Source organism: Apodemus sylvaticus, chromosome 3 (genome assembly GCF_947179515.1).
Source record: "Apodemus sylvaticus chromosome 3, mApoSyl1.1, whole genome shotgun sequence".
Classification (NCBI taxonomy): Eukaryota; Metazoa; Chordata; class Mammalia; order Rodentia; family Muridae; genus Apodemus; species Apodemus sylvaticus.
In genome coordinates this window covers 71,781,530-71,800,010 of record NC_067474.1, presented here as the reverse complement: position 1 = coordinate 71,800,010, position 18,481 = coordinate 71,781,530, and the positions used below count along the sequence as shown (strand labels likewise).

The window sequence follows — 18,481 nt, the reverse complement described above, 5'->3', positions numbered from 1 at the left end:
GTCTTTCCACTGGGATTATTTTCTTAGCCACCTCTTTCTGACCTACATTTTCTTCTCCTCTGGCTCCTCTGCCACCAAGTCTGTGCAGGGCACTAACCTCCACACCACTTATCTTCCCTAGTCATCCTTTCCTCTTTCCTAGACCTTTGTTTCTTTATTAATTCTCAAGTGTGGGTAAGCACCCAAGCTTCAGGCCTTAGACCTCTATTCTTTGACTGTGGTTTTCCTGTGTGGTTTTGTTGACAGATAACCCACACCTGTCTGTCTCCAGCTTGGTCTGAAATCCAAACCTCAAGTATTAAACCTCACATAGGATGTGGCTTGGTGGCTCATACCTGCAATTCCAGCTCTTGGGAGGCTATGGCATAGGATCATATAGCCTGGGATACATAGTGCATTCCAAGCCAGCCCAGGCTACAGGAGGAGCTTTGTCTAAAAAGGGCAAAGGAGGAACAACAAAAGTCTTTCCCACACGCATGTGCCACAGCCATCTCAGACCCAACTTATAGATTTCTAGCCCAAAAAATGATACTATCAACCGCAAAGCTGCAGAGTAGAACTAGGAGGCCATCTTTGATTCTTCCTCCTCCATCACCAAACCCAATAAGTTACCAAGTTCCATATACTTCACATACTTAGTTTCTCCAGTCTCTCCATCATCACAACCACTACACTGTGAACAGATACTTCCCTGTGCCTCTACTAATTCATCCAAAAATAGGATGAAAATGTGCTCCCCTATTAAGTTATAGTGTATATTTAATTAAGATATATAAATCACTTGAATCAAAGCCTGATATACATTATCTTTGTAAAATCTAGAAAATATATTCAATTTTAGTTTATATATATTTGTGTATATATATGTTATGTATATGAGTATTTTCACTGTAATATTTATATGTACTGTGTGTCTCAGGAGGTGATAAAAGGGCATCATATGTCCTAGAATTTAAGTTAAAGACAATTATAAGCTACCATGTGGGTACTGAAAAAAAAAAACCCATGACTTCTGTAAGAGCAGCAAGTGTTTTTAACTGCTAACCTGTCTCTCCAGCCCCTATGGTTCACTTTGGTTATTATGCATCTATTTTCATTGCATTTAAATCAAATCCATCCAATTCATTTTATTCTATGAAATTTACACAGCTGCTTGAAATAAAGAACGTATCTCACTCTGGCCTGATGGCGTGAGTTATAAGTTTAGATTAAAGGTAAACATGGGACTCAAGTAAAATCTAATCAGCCTAACTCATTTTCTAGTATTTAGCTTTCCAGCTGTTTTTTTCCATGTTGTGTTAAACGCAGGCCTCACCAGCATGAAAAACAGATCTTTTGATCTGGCTTTATGACTTCAAATATGAAAATGTGGCTTAAGAGTTTGCCAAGTATGAATCTTTCCTAAGATGGGCTGGGATGGTGAAGTAGAAAATATGTACTTGGGTGTCTAGCTAGACATTAGCTGAATTTCCAAACTCTTAAGAGAGAGGAGAGAAGGACGTGGAGAAGATTACAGGGAGAGAGAGACAGGAAATATACCCAAGCCTGGATGTTTCTTCTTGTCTTCATGTAGATGAGTCAGAGAACTGCAAGGCATAAAGAGAGAGAGGCTGGGCATTCAAGTCTGCTGCTCACTTGCAACAAACAGCAATTGACTTAGGTTCTAGTTGTCTCCTCTACCCACGATTCAATTTTCAAATGTTCAGCTAAAACCAGATAAGCTCAGTGATATTTGAATACTGATTCATAATTTTGTTGCAAATAAATGTGACTGCTTCCAGGCTGGCATGGTTAACCATGCGTTGACTTGATTCAGTGTTTCCAAAGAGCATTGATCTGCCAGGAGCATTTCTTCTCTCTTTGCTTTATTTAAGATCCTTGCTGGGGGCCAGGAGCTTTGCTATTCATGGGATTTAAATGTGACCAGAAGGGATTCCATTTTACAGAGTTACCAGTCTAGGAATAGCACTAAGCCCAAGTTATTACACTCATGAAATGGTGAGTGAGTGAGAAAGACATAAACTGGACATTTACACATAAAACATAGGTTAAAACAGAAATACGTGGGTTCTCAGGGGTACAGCTCATTCAGTTTCACGCATTCTCGGGGGTACAGCTCATTAGGTTTCAGGGTGTGTTTTATGAACAGACTCAAATGTCTTGGCTTTGATGTAATGACTACAAGTTATTAAGTTAATGACTTCAAGAAAGTTCCTTACGTTCATCTGGTTTATATCCTCACATAAAAAAATTCAAATAGTAATTTATACTTTACCCTTCAGACTTCAAAGGTGTATAATTAAGAACACTTTGAATATGTAAAGTCTATAATGTGATTGAAATCCCTTCCTGTGTAATTTCTTTACTGTTCTTTACTGACATATATATATATTATATATATATATATATATATATATATATATATATAATGTATATATATTTATATAATACACATGTATGTATTATGTAACATTTTATATGTATGTATGTATATAGGTGACATTTAAAATTCACCAGGATGCCACCCTTCAGTCTGGATTCTAATACTCAATGAATTCATCAAAGTTCAATGATCACAGCCTATACATACATATATATAAAATGAGAATATATTTTTCATGACATTCAACCAGTACGTTAAAACATGGCTTTCCCATCCCATCTTAAAACCAACTACTCCAGGCACACTTTTATCGTGATAAAATGCCCTGATCAAAAGCAACTTGGAAAGAATTTATTTGGAGTACAATTCCAAGTTTCAGTTGATCACTGAGGGGAAGTTGAGGCGGGAACTCAGAGCACCTCACTGCATCACATCTACAGTCCAGAGCACAGAGAAACAAATGCACCCATGCTGCATGCTTGATAGCTTGTGCTCAGCTAGCTTTCTTAACTACTACACAGTTGCAGACCCCTGCCTAGGCAATGACATCTTCTACCATCATGCTGAGTCTTCCCACCCCAATCAGCAATCGGCACAGTCCCCCAAGGGCTGGCCCAACATGATCCTTCAATTGAGACTCCTTTCTCAGATGATTCTAGGTTGTGTCAAGGTGACATTCAAAACTCACCAGGATGTCACCCTTCAGTCTGAATTCTAATGCTCAATGAATTCATCAAAGTTGAAGGTCACAGCCTATGACCCAATCCAGGCTTGGCTACCTATCCTCAATAACCAGAAAGTCAGATAAATAGTGCAAAACTTAAAAGCTAGATTTATTCATTGTGACCACATTAGGAAGAGGGGTGAAGAGATCCAGCAAAGCCCCAAGTCTGTCTTCAGGGTTCTGAAGTGAGGTTAAAATTTAAGTACAGACCAAGGATGTGACCATCTAAACAGCTCACCTCAATGCATGGCTCCACCCACCACTGACCCATCATTGTCTGGGCGGCAGTCTCATCCTGTAAGGTGGTCTAACAATCTCTTTCTGGGAGACAAGTTCCACCCTGGCTGGTGCTTTTTCTTTCTTCCAGCACAAGATTACCCAGGATCATTTGGGGTCCTTTGTTTCAATAATCTGAGAGTCAGACTGGGAGTCACAGTGTCTCCTGATGTTTTATAGAGCAGTCATGACTTCTTTGTCTGATCCCATGTTCTTCAGATGTGGAACCGCCTGTCATAGACTGGTGCCGATCTCCACCTCCAATCCAGGTCGTAGAGAAGGAGCACCCTGCCAGCTGGGATGAGCCTCAGTTCTCAGACAACTCCGGTGAGGACGAACAGATCTTGTCATAGGCCGGGTGACACTGACCAGGTTCTACCCTTAAAAGCTTCTCTGAATGGCAAAAGAAGTGAAAGAAATAACAGCTAAGTAGCAGGAGAAATGGCAGCACATGGTGTGTTTTAATGGGAGTGTAGTTTCACATTATCTTGATCAGGCGCTGGGACTTCACTGGGCATTTATTAAATCCTTGCTAGGGTTTGAACTTGTAGGTTTTGATCAGTTTACTAAATTGAGCCTATGATACCCTGAAAAATATTAGAGTTTCTACTGGCATCCCAGTCCAATTCTGTGTATTTGCACTTGTTCCTAAATATTAGCTGAATAGATTACAAAAGGTTATAGAAAGGTTGTGGTGGGAGGAACCCAATCAAATGGAACTGAAGTTCATTTTAAGGTACTCCCTAAAACAACAGGGAAATCATACCAATTTCTTAAACCACCAATGTCCCACAGACTAGATAAAAAAAAGATAGTTTGTTTAACAAAATTCCCTAACTGAATAGGAATTTTGAGTCTATTATTTCTGTGGTAAGGCCTAAATCTTCTGTTCTCTAGTGGTAGACAAATCATGCTGATTGGATTGCTCACCCAGTTTGCATAAATAGAAAATGGAAGCACATCAGATGGAAGCACATCAGATGGAAGGTTAATGATCTAACTGCAGAGTGATGGATTCACATCTCTTCTTCCCTCCTTAGGGGCTGAATTGGTCATTACCAGCAGTCACACACAAGGCGACCTGTTTCCTCACGGGGAAACAGTGGTATGGTATACAGCCACTGACCCCTCAGGCAACAACAGAACCTGTGACATCCACATTGTCATAAAAGGTACTCTCTTCACCAGACTCTCCCTGAGTCTAGTTGACATTTGACATATGTGATCACTATAGTCCTCTATTTTGTGGCGGAAGATAGTAAGTGATGAATTTTCAAGCTGAAATGCTGGCAGATTGTAAGTTGTCTGTTGTCATCCTTGACCATGTGACAGATTGTGTATGAGGGCGGCTGTTAATTCCTGTGTTAACAAGAGAACCCCAGAGGAAAGAGCCAGTTACAAAGGGATTTGCTGAGTTGCCTTAGATGATATTGGCGAGAGATCTCAGCTGTGGCCTCTGTATACACGTGATGCAGAGAACCCAGTTACTGCTCGTTCCAGGAAGTTGGAAGCCTGCAGGATGCATCCTTCATCCTCATGATGCAGTCGCAGGCCAGTGATGAAGGCCTGGAAGCTCCCTGGAGGGATGCTGGGATCTAGTGTCCAGGAGTGAAGGCAACAAGAGGTTGTTCAGCACTTTGTCAGGAAGAGTGGGCACATCTGTCTTCTTCCTCTCTTTTATCCCACCCCATCTCCTATTCTATTGGATGGAACTGCCCACATTCAGAACAGGTTCTGGCCCTGTTGATGACTGCCCTGTCTTGCCAGTCATCTCTGGAAACACCTTCAGTGACTCCCAGAGGGGCAGTGCTTTACTAACCTTGTAGCCATCACTCAACCTGTTAAGCTCATAGTCAGGACTGACCCTCACATCTGTCTCACATCTGCCCTTTCATGAACTGTTTCCTCTGAGACTACAAAGTGTTGCTTTAAAGACCTTGAACAGTCTTTGCTACATAACGTACCCACTTTTCATTCAAGTGATTACTCCAGAAACAATAGTACAAGATCAGATAGACTTTTACCTTTCTGTAAAATGTGTATATTGCATATTGGTGCAACTTTTCAACATCTGCTCACACACAATTCAAGAACTAAAAAGTAGTCAGTTCAGCTCTTCCCTCCTGGGGGTCCTTGGTAAAATGTCCCAAAGGAGTAGTAGGTAGGAGTCCTCTTCTTGACTCAACTTTAATTCCTGGACTATACTATAATTAGTATTCAATTATACAACTATAATTGAATAATACAGTGTTATTTTGACACAGGTTCTCCCTGTGAGGTTCCCTTCACCCCTGTAAATGGGGATTTTATCTGTGCCCAGGATAGTGCTGGAATTAACTGTAGCCTGAGCTGCAAGGAAGGCTATGATTTCACAGAAGGGTCAACTGAGAAGTACTACTGTGCTTTCGAAGATGGCATCTGGAGACCACCGTACTCTACAGAATGGCCAGACTGTGCTAGTAAGTTTCAAATCTGCACCTTTTAAAGTGTAACACCGTGTACTTCTGTACATGACTCACAGAAAATGTGCCTTACCATGAGAAGGAATGGGAAGGGTGTCATGAATCAGAAATGCGTAGGATTTAAAATATTAGCCAGTAGAGTCTTGCTAGAGATTTAGGTTACTATAGAAAGGCAGAACTATCTTGACCTGCTCATGATTTACCAAAAAATGTTTGAAGAAGTTTGTGAGCATAGAATTCTTTGCCTGAAGTTTCTTAGTGAACGAACTTATGGAACTTAATATCAATGTATGTGATAGAAAACAGTAGATTGTGTGGCATCTTTAGATTTGACGTAGATTCAGAGCCGCTGAGTCTGTGTAGGTGTGGGATGGAGTGTGTTGGGGAAGGGGAGTGGAGGATGCTGAGGATCGAACCCTAGAGTGACTACATCCTAAACTCTCACAGCCCAGAGTGTAAGCTTTCACTCCAAGAGCAATGTTGCCTTTGTGGCATTTATACTTTCAAGGATTGTGACTACACATAATAGTTAAACCTTTTACATGTCTGTTAGTTGAAAATATAAGCACATAATAAAAACTTATATAAATTTAAACAACTTTTATGTAGTCAAGATCAAAGGATCTCTTGTTCACTTCACTGCTACTTTTCTCATAGGACTGGAGGGTTACAGAATACTAGATCAAAGTAACTCATGTCAGTTGCAGGGCACAGTGCCTCTCGGCTGTCATTTATTGTGGCCAGTGAATGCCTTGAAATGGTCTCTTACGATCACCACTCACTATGAAAGCAATCTTATAAATCATGCCAGAATCAAAAAAAAAAAGTTCAATTTCAAAAATATTAAGCAGCATATAAAATATTATCCATCACTATGGAATTATCATTCATGTGTTCCAATCCTTGTAGAATTAATCCTCTTCTAGGATTCAAGTTTTGAACTTCAGTTTTTTAATGGAAAACTAAAGCTCTAGTTTGGGGATATAGCTCAGTGACAGAGCATAAGAGCAACAAAGAGAAGGAAGTCAGGAAGTAAGGGAGGAGAAGGGGGAGGGGAGGGAGAGGGAGGGGAGGAGAGGGGAAGAAATGGGGAGGGGAAAAAGGAAGGAGAGGAGGTAAAAAAATTAAATTTGTGTTGAAGCCCAACCCAACTGAAGCTGGTTTTGCCTTAAATTTTCTAGTAAAACGTTTTGCTAACCATGGGTTCAAGTCCTTTGAGATGCTGTACAAAACCACTCGCTGTGATGATGTGGATCTGTTTAAGAAGTTTTCATCAGCATTTGAGACTACCCTGAGGAACATGGTACGTCATCAGGAGTCTTTGGCTGTGTGTTGTTTGGAGGAAGCCACTAAAGCTGTCTTAACTTCTCTGGGTCTCTTGCAACTCAAATTTCCATCCCTGTGTGTATCCTTCTTTGGGATCCAAATTTGTATTCATAATTACTTATTCAATTTAGACTTCTGAGATAAGTTTTAATTCAGTTGGCAAACTTTCTGAATCAGAAGGTTTAAAAGGTTTAGGGTATTTGTGGTTTTAAAAATGCTCCCTTTATTATTTAAAGTCTCTCTCTCTCTCTCTCTCTCTCTCTCTCTCTCTCTCTCTCTCTCTCTCTCTCTCTCTCTCTCTCTCTCTCTCTCTCTCTCTCTCTCTCTCTCTCTCTCTCTCTCTCTCTCTCTCTTCTCACACACACACACACACACATACCCAAACTTTTAAGTTATATTATTTTAAGAACTGATTGAACATGTGAACATTTTCTTTTTTGTTGTTGTTGCTGTATTTGGGGTTTGATTTTGGGCTTTGAGAGAGGGTCTCACATAGCCCACAGTGGCCTCAAATTCACTATGTGGCCAAGGATGGCCTTGAACTGCTGGACCTGTTGTCTCCACCTTCTGATCACACTGCAGTAGTTCTCAATCTGTAGGTTGCCACCCTAAGACCATCTGCATCTCAGATATTTACATCATGATTCATAACAGAAGCAGAATTACAGTTATGAAGAAGCAATGAAAATGATTTTGTTGTCAGGGGTTCACCACAATGTGAGGAACTGTATTAAAGGGTCCCAGCATTAGGAAAGCTGAGAACCACTAGGCTACAGGCTTGCACCACCACACCTAGTATGTGTTACAGGGAGTTGGTTCCAGGGCTTCATGCATGCGAGGCAAGCACTCAATCACTTGAGCTACATCCTCATACAAAAGGATTTTCTATCATATGCATTTTTGTCTAGGTCTCAAGGCAGTGATGCAATGACCTGAACTGAATCAAATGTCTCGAAGGCAGGAGCCATGCTTTGTCTGCCAGAGTGGGTGGACATCTGTTGATTTGCTAATAAATATAATAAAGTGCTGCTTGCTAAATGCCATGAAAATGTTCAGTGTTTAAAATGGCATATACTTAATAAGCCCTTGCCTTAAAGCATCTTACTTAATCTAACTTGGTAGAGCCAAATTCCTAATAGGAAAATCAATGCTGCCATTGCCAGAGAACAGAGGAATGCCTGTGTTCATCTGGTCACTGTGAGTTTCAGGTCTGTACTGGAAAGGACATTGGCACGCTCATAGTATCACACCCTAGTGCAAACTAGTGAGCTATTCCTCAAATAATAAATAATTAGAGCTCACATTGGAAACTGTGTGGAGTAACTATCATTTGTCCTGGTGGCCTTCTTTTATCGAAAACAAACTGCAGTAGGTTAAAGACAGTGAAAATGGATCAGACTGTGACATTTAATGCCCGTTCATTTGCTTAGTATTTAGTCAGCATCTATGTTCTATGGGATAACCTTGGCAAGCCTTATGTACTTGTAGATTTCACATCCCAATGAATAATATGAACAATAAACCAATGACAAGGGAAAGAGACAGCATGCCAGGCAGAGAGTGCTACAGAATCGGGCAGTACAGAGCATAGGAAACCGGTGGTGTCCTGTTGGAAAAGAGAAATAGAGAGACGAGGAGAATCACTAAGCAAGAATCACTTGGCGTAGGAAGCATTGTTCACGATGCAGCTTCTACAAAGGACCATAAGGGTGGAGCTGACACCTTGTGAGGCTTCAAGAAGGCAGAGGGCACATGTGGATCTGGAAATAGAAAGAAAACTTCAGAGTGGGAGTTCCCCTTCTAGAGCTGCTCAGAAGACCTGGATTTATAATGTTTTCAGATTCATTTTCTGGAAAACAGTCCAGAACTCTGGAAAGCTGAATTTCATTTAGAGCAAAGATGAAGAGAATATAGAGCAAATATGACCTTAACCATTTTTCTTTTACTGACTGGGAGTTTCAGACAACACAGGGGGAAGCTAGGGGATGAGAGAGGGGTGGGACATAACATGAGAAAGGAGGATTAAGGAACCTGTGGTATTCTCAAGTCAGAGATAGCCCAGGAGTCCTGGGCTTCCTCTGGTGGGTGACATACATGGAGATCAAAAAGTATGAACTTAATTCTGGTGGTCTGAGACAGTGAGAGGCTGAAAGGTGAGGGGGAGGAAGGGAGGGAGAGAAGGAAGGATGAATAGAAGGAAGGAAGAAAAGGAAGGAAGGAAGGAAGGAAGGAAGGAAGGAAGGAAGGAAGGAAGGAAGGAAGGTCTTTTCATGACATTGTAGAGTTCTGTAAACATAAGAAGCCCTCCCTCATCCATTGATGGAGACCTGAGGTCCAGGGGAGCCAAGGGTTGTCCGGAAGCGCACAGGGCTGTGATTTCTGTCTTCATCTTCATCTTCATCTGCAGGTCCCATCGTTTTGTAGTGATGCTGATGACATTGACTGTAGACTGGAGGACCTGACAAAAAAATACTGCATCGAATATAATTACGACTATGAGAACGGCTTTGCAATTGGTAAATATATCATTTAGCAGTGCTGATTTGCAAGAAGGATCAGCAAAACAAAATTGCTCCACAGGAGTGGTGGAAACAGAAAAAGGAAATTGAACTTTCTTTCATCAAGTAATTTAGGATGCCTATATAATCTGTTCATTTGATAATTCATTATGGATATCTTAAAGTTTGGTATGAAATAAGTCACTTTAAAATATTAATGAAAGCACTTCAGGATAAAAGTCACATTGCAATGGCAAAATTTTAAAAAGTGACCTATACTGAATGTGATCAGAGCAGGTACAAAGTACTTAAAGGATATTTTTCTTCTTTAAAAAATATAAGACTCAATGTAATAGAAACTTACAGTATTCTACAAGGGCGACGCTACGAAGGACTCCTAGCAATCATTTTTATATTGGCATTCAGTCGGCTTTGCAATTAAGCCATTTATTTAAAATAGTCCTGCATGGGAAATATTCATAGGTCTCACCCAGGTTATAAAACCCAGTTATTAAAAATCTAAATGTCAGCCGGGCAGTGGTGGTACATGCCACCCAGCACTTGGGAGGCAGAGGCAGGTGGATTTCTGAGTTGGAGGCCAGCCTGGTCTACGGAGTGAGTTTCAGGATAGCCAGTGCTAAATCCTGTCTAGGGGCGGGGGCGGGAAATTATATATATATATATATGTCTAACCAAAATTTTGAATGTTTTTCCAAGTAGACTAGATTATTTCATCAAAGATTTTCTAAGTATAGCAAATCAACTTTGCATAATTCCTACATAGTCATTCTGGGAGACTGTGTAAACTGAAATCACAAAAATACTGATTCCAGCTTTTAAATGCACACAGAACGCCAACAAATCTCTGAAGAAAGTTTACATAAGTGGACAAACAGGCTCTCAGACACAACTTGTTTAAAGATTATAATTAAGTGTCAGTGCGACCAGAGCAACATGCATATCACTGAATTAGCTGGCTTGATTAGTTGCCTCGGATAATAAAGCAGGTGGGGCATATAAATTGTTCCCCTCTTACCAGAAACAGAGCTATGAAGCCAGGCTCATCACAGACATCTACCAATGAAGGAATTGGAGTTCAGGAAGATAAAAGCAATTTGCCTGGAGTTACACAATCATGTCACACTTCATGAACTGAAAACCTGGTGTCTGGTGTCAATCATGGTGGTATCAAGGGTACTTTAGAAGTCACACACACCCATGGCTTTTCCGGAGACACAAACCTTTATTTCCAGTCTGCCTTTGCCAGCTTCCCTACCTTTCATATGTGAAGCACATTTCTGAATTATATTTTTTTTAAAAAAAAAAAAGTCTGATTGTGTTCATTAAGCTTATAAAGCCATTGGAGGAAGAAAACGAGGAACTGATTAAAATTCTGCATCCCCTCCCAATTATCCCTAAATTGAGGACAATTGCCTGTTAACTTTAAAAAGTGACAAATTAAGCCTGGCAGTGGTGGCACCTGCCTTTAATCCCAGCACTTGGGAAGCAGGGACTGGTGGATTTCTGAGTTTGAGGCCAGCCTGGTCTACAGAGTGAGTGAGTTCCGGGACAGCCAGGAGTACACAGAGAAAGTCTGTCTTGAAAAAACAAAAATAAATAAATAAATAATAAAAAGTGACAAATTCTATATATTTTTATAAGTAAAAGGGTAATATATTAGTCTCTAAATTAAATGCAAAATGCCCCCAAAATGACAACATAAGGCTTGGGCAAAACTGACTATACACCAGGGGCAATGAGTAAATGGTTGGGGACAGTTTGACTTGTGACATCAGAACCTAAGTGTGGAGGAAGAGGCACCTGTCTGACCACGTGTTTCTCTGCCCATTCTCATCAGGACCAGGGGGCTGGGGTGCAGGTAACAGGCTGGATTACTCCTACGATCACTTCCTGGATGTTGTACAGGAAAGACCTGCTGATGTGGGCAAAGCCAGATCGTCACGGATTAAAAGAACCGTCCCATTGTCTGACCCCAAAATTCAGCTAATTTTTAACATCACAGGTAAGAATAAGCTTTCTAATTGGCAAAGCAATCTGAGGGTAACTTTGGGCCTGGAAAGCTGTTTCTGATCTCTATCTTGCTGTATGCTGGTTAGGAGCAGTACCCCTGGAGAGGAGAGAGGGCCAGCTGAGCATGTCACCGCTTCGCTGGTTGGCGCCACAGAGCTCTTTCCTGGCCCTTGCAGACACAAGCACCTGCTTTGCTTGCATGCTGACAGGATAAACTAAGGTGTCCGTTTTTAAAAGCAAGACTATAGACTAATAATTCATCCTGTGATGATGAATTCCCTCAACAGGCGATCTTAACCCAGCATCTAAGAAAAGGATTCAAACATTTTGTTCTTAATACTACCTGTGTGTGATGTATCCAGCGAGAACTGGTCGACTTTATTTTATTTCTTTTATGAAGTACTTTAATATATGATTTCATTGGGGGTAAAAATTATTATTATAGTTAGTGCCTAACACATGTTTTATGTTCATGAATATGTGTGTGTATGTGTGTGGGGTGTGGGGGTGTGTGTGGGTGTGAGAGTGTGGGTCAGTGTGAACATGCATATTTAATTTTGTTGTGTTTTATCTCAGCTAGCGTGCCACTCCCAGAGGAAAGAAACGATACCCTTGAATTGGAGAATCAGCAGAGACTCATTAAGACATTGGAAACAATCACGAATCGCCTGAAAAGCACCTTGAATAAAGAGCCCATGTATTCTTTCCAGCTTGCCTCGGAAACAGTGGTGGCGGACAGCAATTCCCTAGAAACAGAAAAGGCTTTTCTCTTCTGCAGACCAGGCTCTGTGCTGCGGGGGCGCATGTGCGGTAAGATTCCCTGGAACCCAGCTCTCCACTGTGCGCTGGGTCAAATGAGCTGGGCACAGACGTTTTTCCAAGTGTGTTGACAGAACCTTGACATGGAACAGGCATTTTGCATTTTTGTGTGGTTGTTACTATACTATAGGGTGTCAAGAACCTGAATATACACCATGGTTGGGGAACAAGCCAAGTATTTTGATGTGAAGGAAACAAATCTTATTTTCCTTTCTATCTCTTTAAGCCTCATAGTGATGCTAGAGAAATGTTCAGTGGTTAGAGCACTTGCTACTGTTGTAGGAGACAGAGCTTAGCTTCCACACATCCATAATGGATAGCTGGGAACATAACAACCACTGGGAACTCCAGCTCCAGGGGTTCTGATTCCCTCTTCTGGCCTCCACAGCATATGTGTTCATGTACACAAACATACACACAGACAGACAGACACACACACACACACAATAAATCTTAAAAACAAAAACAGCATCATAACTTCTTATCAATTGCCCCAACAACAGTAGCTCACATATTTGACCACTTCTGTCTGTCGGGTGCACACCTCCCCCATTTAATCTCATTCAGCATCTCTGTGACATGCTGTTAATGTCAGTGCACAGTACAGAAGACCAAAGCCAGGGAGGAATAGGGCATGCTCAAAGATAGAAAGCAGTATGGCGGAAATTCCTAATGACACAGACAATTATAATGTTTTGATTTTTTTTTCAATTATGGTAAAGTTCACATGAAGAAGTTCTTTGAAATGTACAATTCAATGGCATTAAGTTCATTCACAGGATGAATCATTCACAACCGTCGCTTGTCTGTTTTTGGAATATCTTCAGAGTCTCCTGTACACACTAGTCACTTGCCATTCTTCCTCCATTTCCCCCTTACCACTTCTCTACACAGCTACAATCTGGATAAAGTCCAATCTATTTCTATCACGCACACACATGCACACGCATGCACACACAAAACACCGTGAATGACGTGAATCTCAGGTAAGTCTCCCTGAAGTCCTGGTCCTTGTATCGTGTTCATGAAGCCTCCTCCTTAGGTTCTAGCCATCACTCCTATAGCTTGCTTTTGCTATCCATAGTGTGACAAAAATCAACTCATTTAAAGCTGTTATGATGAGCCTACTCTGATTTCTTTTTCCCCTCTCTGAGAACAATCAGGAATAGACTAGACCTATGTTTCTCTCATCTCAGTTTGTCCTTCAGACCTGTGCCACTGTAAAATGTTTGTGATGTATCATGGATCAGTTTAGGGCCTACCTTAGAACTAATGCACCTGCCACCGTAGAGATAGAGAATTAGGAATCAATCTTCAATAAGCACCCAGGTAATAGTTGAATTGATTATCATCTCCAAATCACCTGGCATAAAGTTCAGGTGTCTCTCTAGAATGCTTTGATAACCCCGACTCGGTGAGTGTAACACTTTATTTGACCTGAGATGTTCCATGACACTATAAATTGTAAAATGTGCCTGTCGCCTTAGAGCCCTTTGGTCAGAGGATGCCTGAAACACTCCCTCTGAGGGTAAGAATTCCCTCACCTGCTTTAGTCTTTCTGTGTTGACCTGATTTCTGTGTCTGGAAATGGCACTGCAATGGATAAGTAGCTTCATTTTATTGGAGCAGGTGGTGCGTGCAGAAGATAATTTAGAAATTATTTTCAATATCACAAAGCCATCACAAGTTTATCTAAATATTCATTCTTTTATTCTCACCTTCAGTTTTTCTTTGTTGATTATACATTTTCTATAAAGCATTCTATAATGGTTTATCATAGCTTGCCTCCATTTTTTAAAGCCCTATGGTATCAAATCTACGATTGGTCAATAAAATGTATACATCTTCTCAAAAAAATAATCTACTGCTATTGGTTTTTAGAAATCTCTATCTAGAAGGTCTACCCACTGTGGGAGTAAAACTCTTACAGTGAAATTTAATCTATGAAGAATAGTGCCTAGAAACATGCTTCTTGGGAAAAAAGAACAGAAGGGCGCCATGGCTGTGGGACTTGAATTTCCTGCCTGCTTTGTCCACAGTCAACTGCCCCCTGGGAACCTCTTACTCTCTGAAGCATTCCACCTGTGAAAGCTGCCTCATGGGATCCTACCAAGATGAAGAAGGGCAGCTGGAGTGCAAGCTCTGTCCCCCAAGGACTCACACAGAATATCTCCATTCAAGAAGCATCTCTGAATGCAAAGGTAGAGGCTTGGGGTTTGATCAGAGACAAATGGATTTTGTGCCCAGTTGTAATGGGAGGGAGGTTTCTTTGTCCATCACTTGGCCTTGGTCAAGGCTTCTGTATCAAAACATAAATTAACAAGAGACAATCATACCTGTTTTTTAATGAAAATTTTACATGGTACAGGAGCCTTTAGAAATGAAGGCACAAAGAAACTAGGAAATGTGTTTGTGTGGTGTGTGTGTGTGTGTGTGTGTGTGTGTGTGTGTGTGTGTGTGTTTGATGCTGAGTTTGATGATGAGGTGAGTGGCTACTTAGAAGTACAAAGAGACAAAGAGTAGGAGACTGTTGCCAAGGCCTATTGTTTGCATTTTTCTTGGACCCTAATGTCTTCAGAGTCAAGCTGCTTCTTTCCTCTGGGTAGCAGAATGAGCAGGTCTCTTATAGTCTCAAGAACTACTGTGAAAGACAGAGAGATGGGGAGTTTCAGAGACACCTTCCTGCTTCTACAACGTTCTTACGTTCCTCTAGTTTAAAATATTCAGTATCCATCCAGGTATGGTGATGCTCAACTTTAATCCCAGCATTTGGGAGGCAGAGGCATGCAGATCTGAGTTCAATGCCTACCTGGTCTATAGAGGGAGTTCTGGAACAAACAGGGCTACACAGAGAAATCTTGTCTCAAAAGAAAAACAACAAAAAATATTCAGTATGCTGACCACCATACTTTGCAGTAGAGCAGCAGTTCTCAACCTGTAGGTCCAAATCCCTTCCAGAATCAAAGGACCCTTCAATAGGGGCCACATATCAGATATCCTGCATATCAGATATTTTTATTACCACTCATAACAGTAGCAACATTGCAGTTACAAGGTAGCAACAAAAATAAGTCTATGTTTCGGAGTCACCACAACATGAGGAACTGTATTAAAGGGTCACAGCGTTTGGGAGGTTGAGACCCACTGGAGTAGAGGGTTCTTAGCTCTTTTTCAATTCATCAGTCTAAAAATAGGATGGAGTAAGAGCAGTGCTTAAAGCAGTTCTCCACAGCCTTCCTTATAGCTATAAAGCACACTAAGTGAATGTGTCCCTGATCCAGAAAAATCATTTCTCTTGGAGCTGTGCCTTGCTACATGCCCACCACCCCCCACACACACACACACAAACTCAAATCCACATTCATTAATTAGCCTGAAACTTTCTCTTGACTCTCACACTAATTAGTAGGAAGGACATTCATGGCACTTCACAATCAAGTTTGATGTGAAGTAACAAATACTGTTAGAATAGTGTTTGATATGAGATGATCAATTCTCTGTTGACTTGGAAATGAATTTCAGAAGACACAGATGAATAGATTCTTGCCTCTAGGAAAATGCAGCATTTTCTGCATATCTCCTGTTCTTCACAATGCAAGTCTCTGGTGGAAGCATTTTCTTTCATAATGAAGGTTAACAGGAGACACACCTCACCGAACTGACTGTTCCAAATTGTTCCTCCACGCTACGGATGTGAGTGAAGGCAGTTGCCGGTGTTTAATGATAGATATAAATTCTAGGAGGTGCCGGGTGATTGGAAATGCCCCAGAACTGTCAGCAATGCTGACAATGAGAGTCTGTTGTAGACACTGAAGGAAAGGACAATGAAGCTGTTGAAGGAGGCAGCAGAGTCCATTCTCCCTGGAGATATGCACTGCTGGGTTTAGATGGGTGGAGGCCAATTCGAGTTTCCAGTCCTGTCCCTCTTCACACAGCACAACTTCTCCCAGTGCAAAACTTACATTGAGGACAGAGCTTCACTGTGGTGTCTATTTTGAGCTTTGTTCAATGACTATTAAACACTCTGTGTGACTAAAACTCTGATAGTCAGCATTGGAAGGAAGTGAGTATATATCTAAAGGTTAGTGATATACAAAGCATGGTGGCTCTACCTTGTGTCACTGGCTATAGAGGAAGCGTTCATACTTCCTTTTCTGTCCTGCCTTAGACTGGGGAAGCCCTACCTGATTTTAAGCATCTTCATCCTGTTGCCCATTTTATGGTGTGTTTCTTCTCAGCTCAGTGTAAGCAAGGTACCTACTCTTCCAGCGGGCTGGAGACCTGCGAATCGTGTCCACTGGGTACTTATCAACCAGAATTTGGATCCCGGAGCTGCCTCCTATGCCCAGAAACCACCACAACTGTGAAAAGAGGAGCTGTGGACGTCTCTGCTTGTGGAGGTTATCATCCTTGCTTTAGATGTTTATATTTATTTACATATGCTAAGTTCTCTGCCTGGAGGAGTGGGGTGCGTTTAACAAAACGGAATGCACACAGTATGCAGAGAATGTAAATAACTGTCTCTTCTTGGGGAGTTCCTTGTTTCCAGCTGGACAGCACTTCAGTATAAACATTGCACTCTCTGTATATAGCACAAGACTTCTGTCTTGGGCCTCAGTAATAAGGTTTCATGGCACCATAGGCATGCAGGTTTATAGGCCCTGTCCCTGGAGTGCTGATTCACTGGCTGCCATGTGCATTTCTACCTAGTATTCGGGAATGCCTACCTTTACCAGCTCCAGGATCACCCTGTGGCAGCTACTGCTTTAAACAGAAAGATAAAGGTCAGCATTTCACTTTGACTAGCTCGACCATCCCAACTGACTATAGTTACCCAACCAGAAATTCCTGAAGATGTAAGCAAACAAGAGGATGAAAAGTTCACACTATCTCAAAACCAGAGCTGACAGTCAAAATTTATGTTGTGGACTGTGGAGATGGTTCACTTACAACAGGCTTGCTTTATAAGCATAGACCTAAGTTCAGATTAGCAGTACCCATCAGAGGCCAGACACAGCAGCACACGTGTAATCCCAGCACGTGTGGGTGGGGCAGGAACTGGAGGATCTCTGGGGCTTGCTAACCAATGAGTCTTGTTGATCCATGAGCTCCAGGTTAGGTGAGTGACCCTATTTTAAACAATACCATGAAGATTGAATGAGGAAGATAAGACACCCAAAGTTGACCTTTTCTCTCACACACACACACACACACACACACACACACACTCACTCTCTCTCTCTCTCTCTCTCTCTCTCACACACACACACACACACACACACACACACACATACACACACACACACACACACACATTTAATCTGTTACTAGAAACTCCAAAAGCTTGTTTCCCTGTAAAGCCAGTGGAGCTATATTTAGAATAAATGGTTGGTTTACTGCCTCTGAAGCAACAGAGCCTAGCTAGAATGAGCAGGTGTGTCTGATGACATTTTAAAGTATGACTCCCCTCATTCTTGATACTCTTACTTTAAGGTTTGGGTTGGAGAGATGGCTCAGTGGTTAAGAGCACTGACTGCTCTGTCTAAAGCTGCATCTAAGGCTATGTAGTCCTCAGAAGTTCAGAGCCAACAGGACAGTGTGTTGGGTAATAAGTTTTCTAAGCCTTCCCATCTATTTAGAGTATCTGGGGTACCAGGGTCATGGAAGATGAACATTTTAGACTTAACAGATTCCTTGAGTAGTGTTCATCAACCTACTGCTCGACCAAAGCTTTAAGAAGAGAATTTTTCTAGATGGTGGTTGAAGCGTTTAAACCATGCCTGTTGAGTCAAAGCAATCTCCAGGTTTGTTTTCTATTATCTTTTACTTCAGCATCAAATAAAGCCTTACAGTCTGCTTGAAATGGATCTTCTAGGTACTCTTTGATTTTGCTAATATGTAAGCTAACTTTGAAAGAAAGTCTGTAGTAAAATAATTTGGCCTGTACCCCAACTTTCTCTGA

General features: G+C 41.3%; 1 protein-coding gene across 1 annotated transcript in view; it reads left to right on the top strand.

Annotated features, from left to right (window-relative positions):
* The window catches only part of Svep1 (sushi, von Willebrand factor type A, EGF and pentraxin domain containing 1), a 170,883-nt gene that overhangs the window by 78,345 nt on the left and 74,057 nt on the right, over positions 1-18,481 (top strand). Inside the window, exons 10-18 of the mRNA XM_052176534.1 lie at positions 3,603-3,710; positions 4,424-4,555; positions 5,648-5,842; positions 7,027-7,148; positions 9,579-9,687; positions 11,528-11,692; positions 12,277-12,510; positions 14,559-14,720; positions 16,758-16,919. Coding sequence (XP_052032494.1) covers positions 3,603-3,710; positions 4,424-4,555; positions 5,648-5,842; positions 7,027-7,148; positions 9,579-9,687; positions 11,528-11,692; positions 12,277-12,510; positions 14,559-14,720; positions 16,758-16,919 — 1,389 coding nt within the window. The remainder of the gene's footprint in view (positions 1-3,602; positions 3,711-4,423; positions 4,556-5,647; positions 5,843-7,026; positions 7,149-9,578; positions 9,688-11,527; positions 11,693-12,276; positions 12,511-14,558; positions 14,721-16,757; positions 16,920-18,481) is intronic.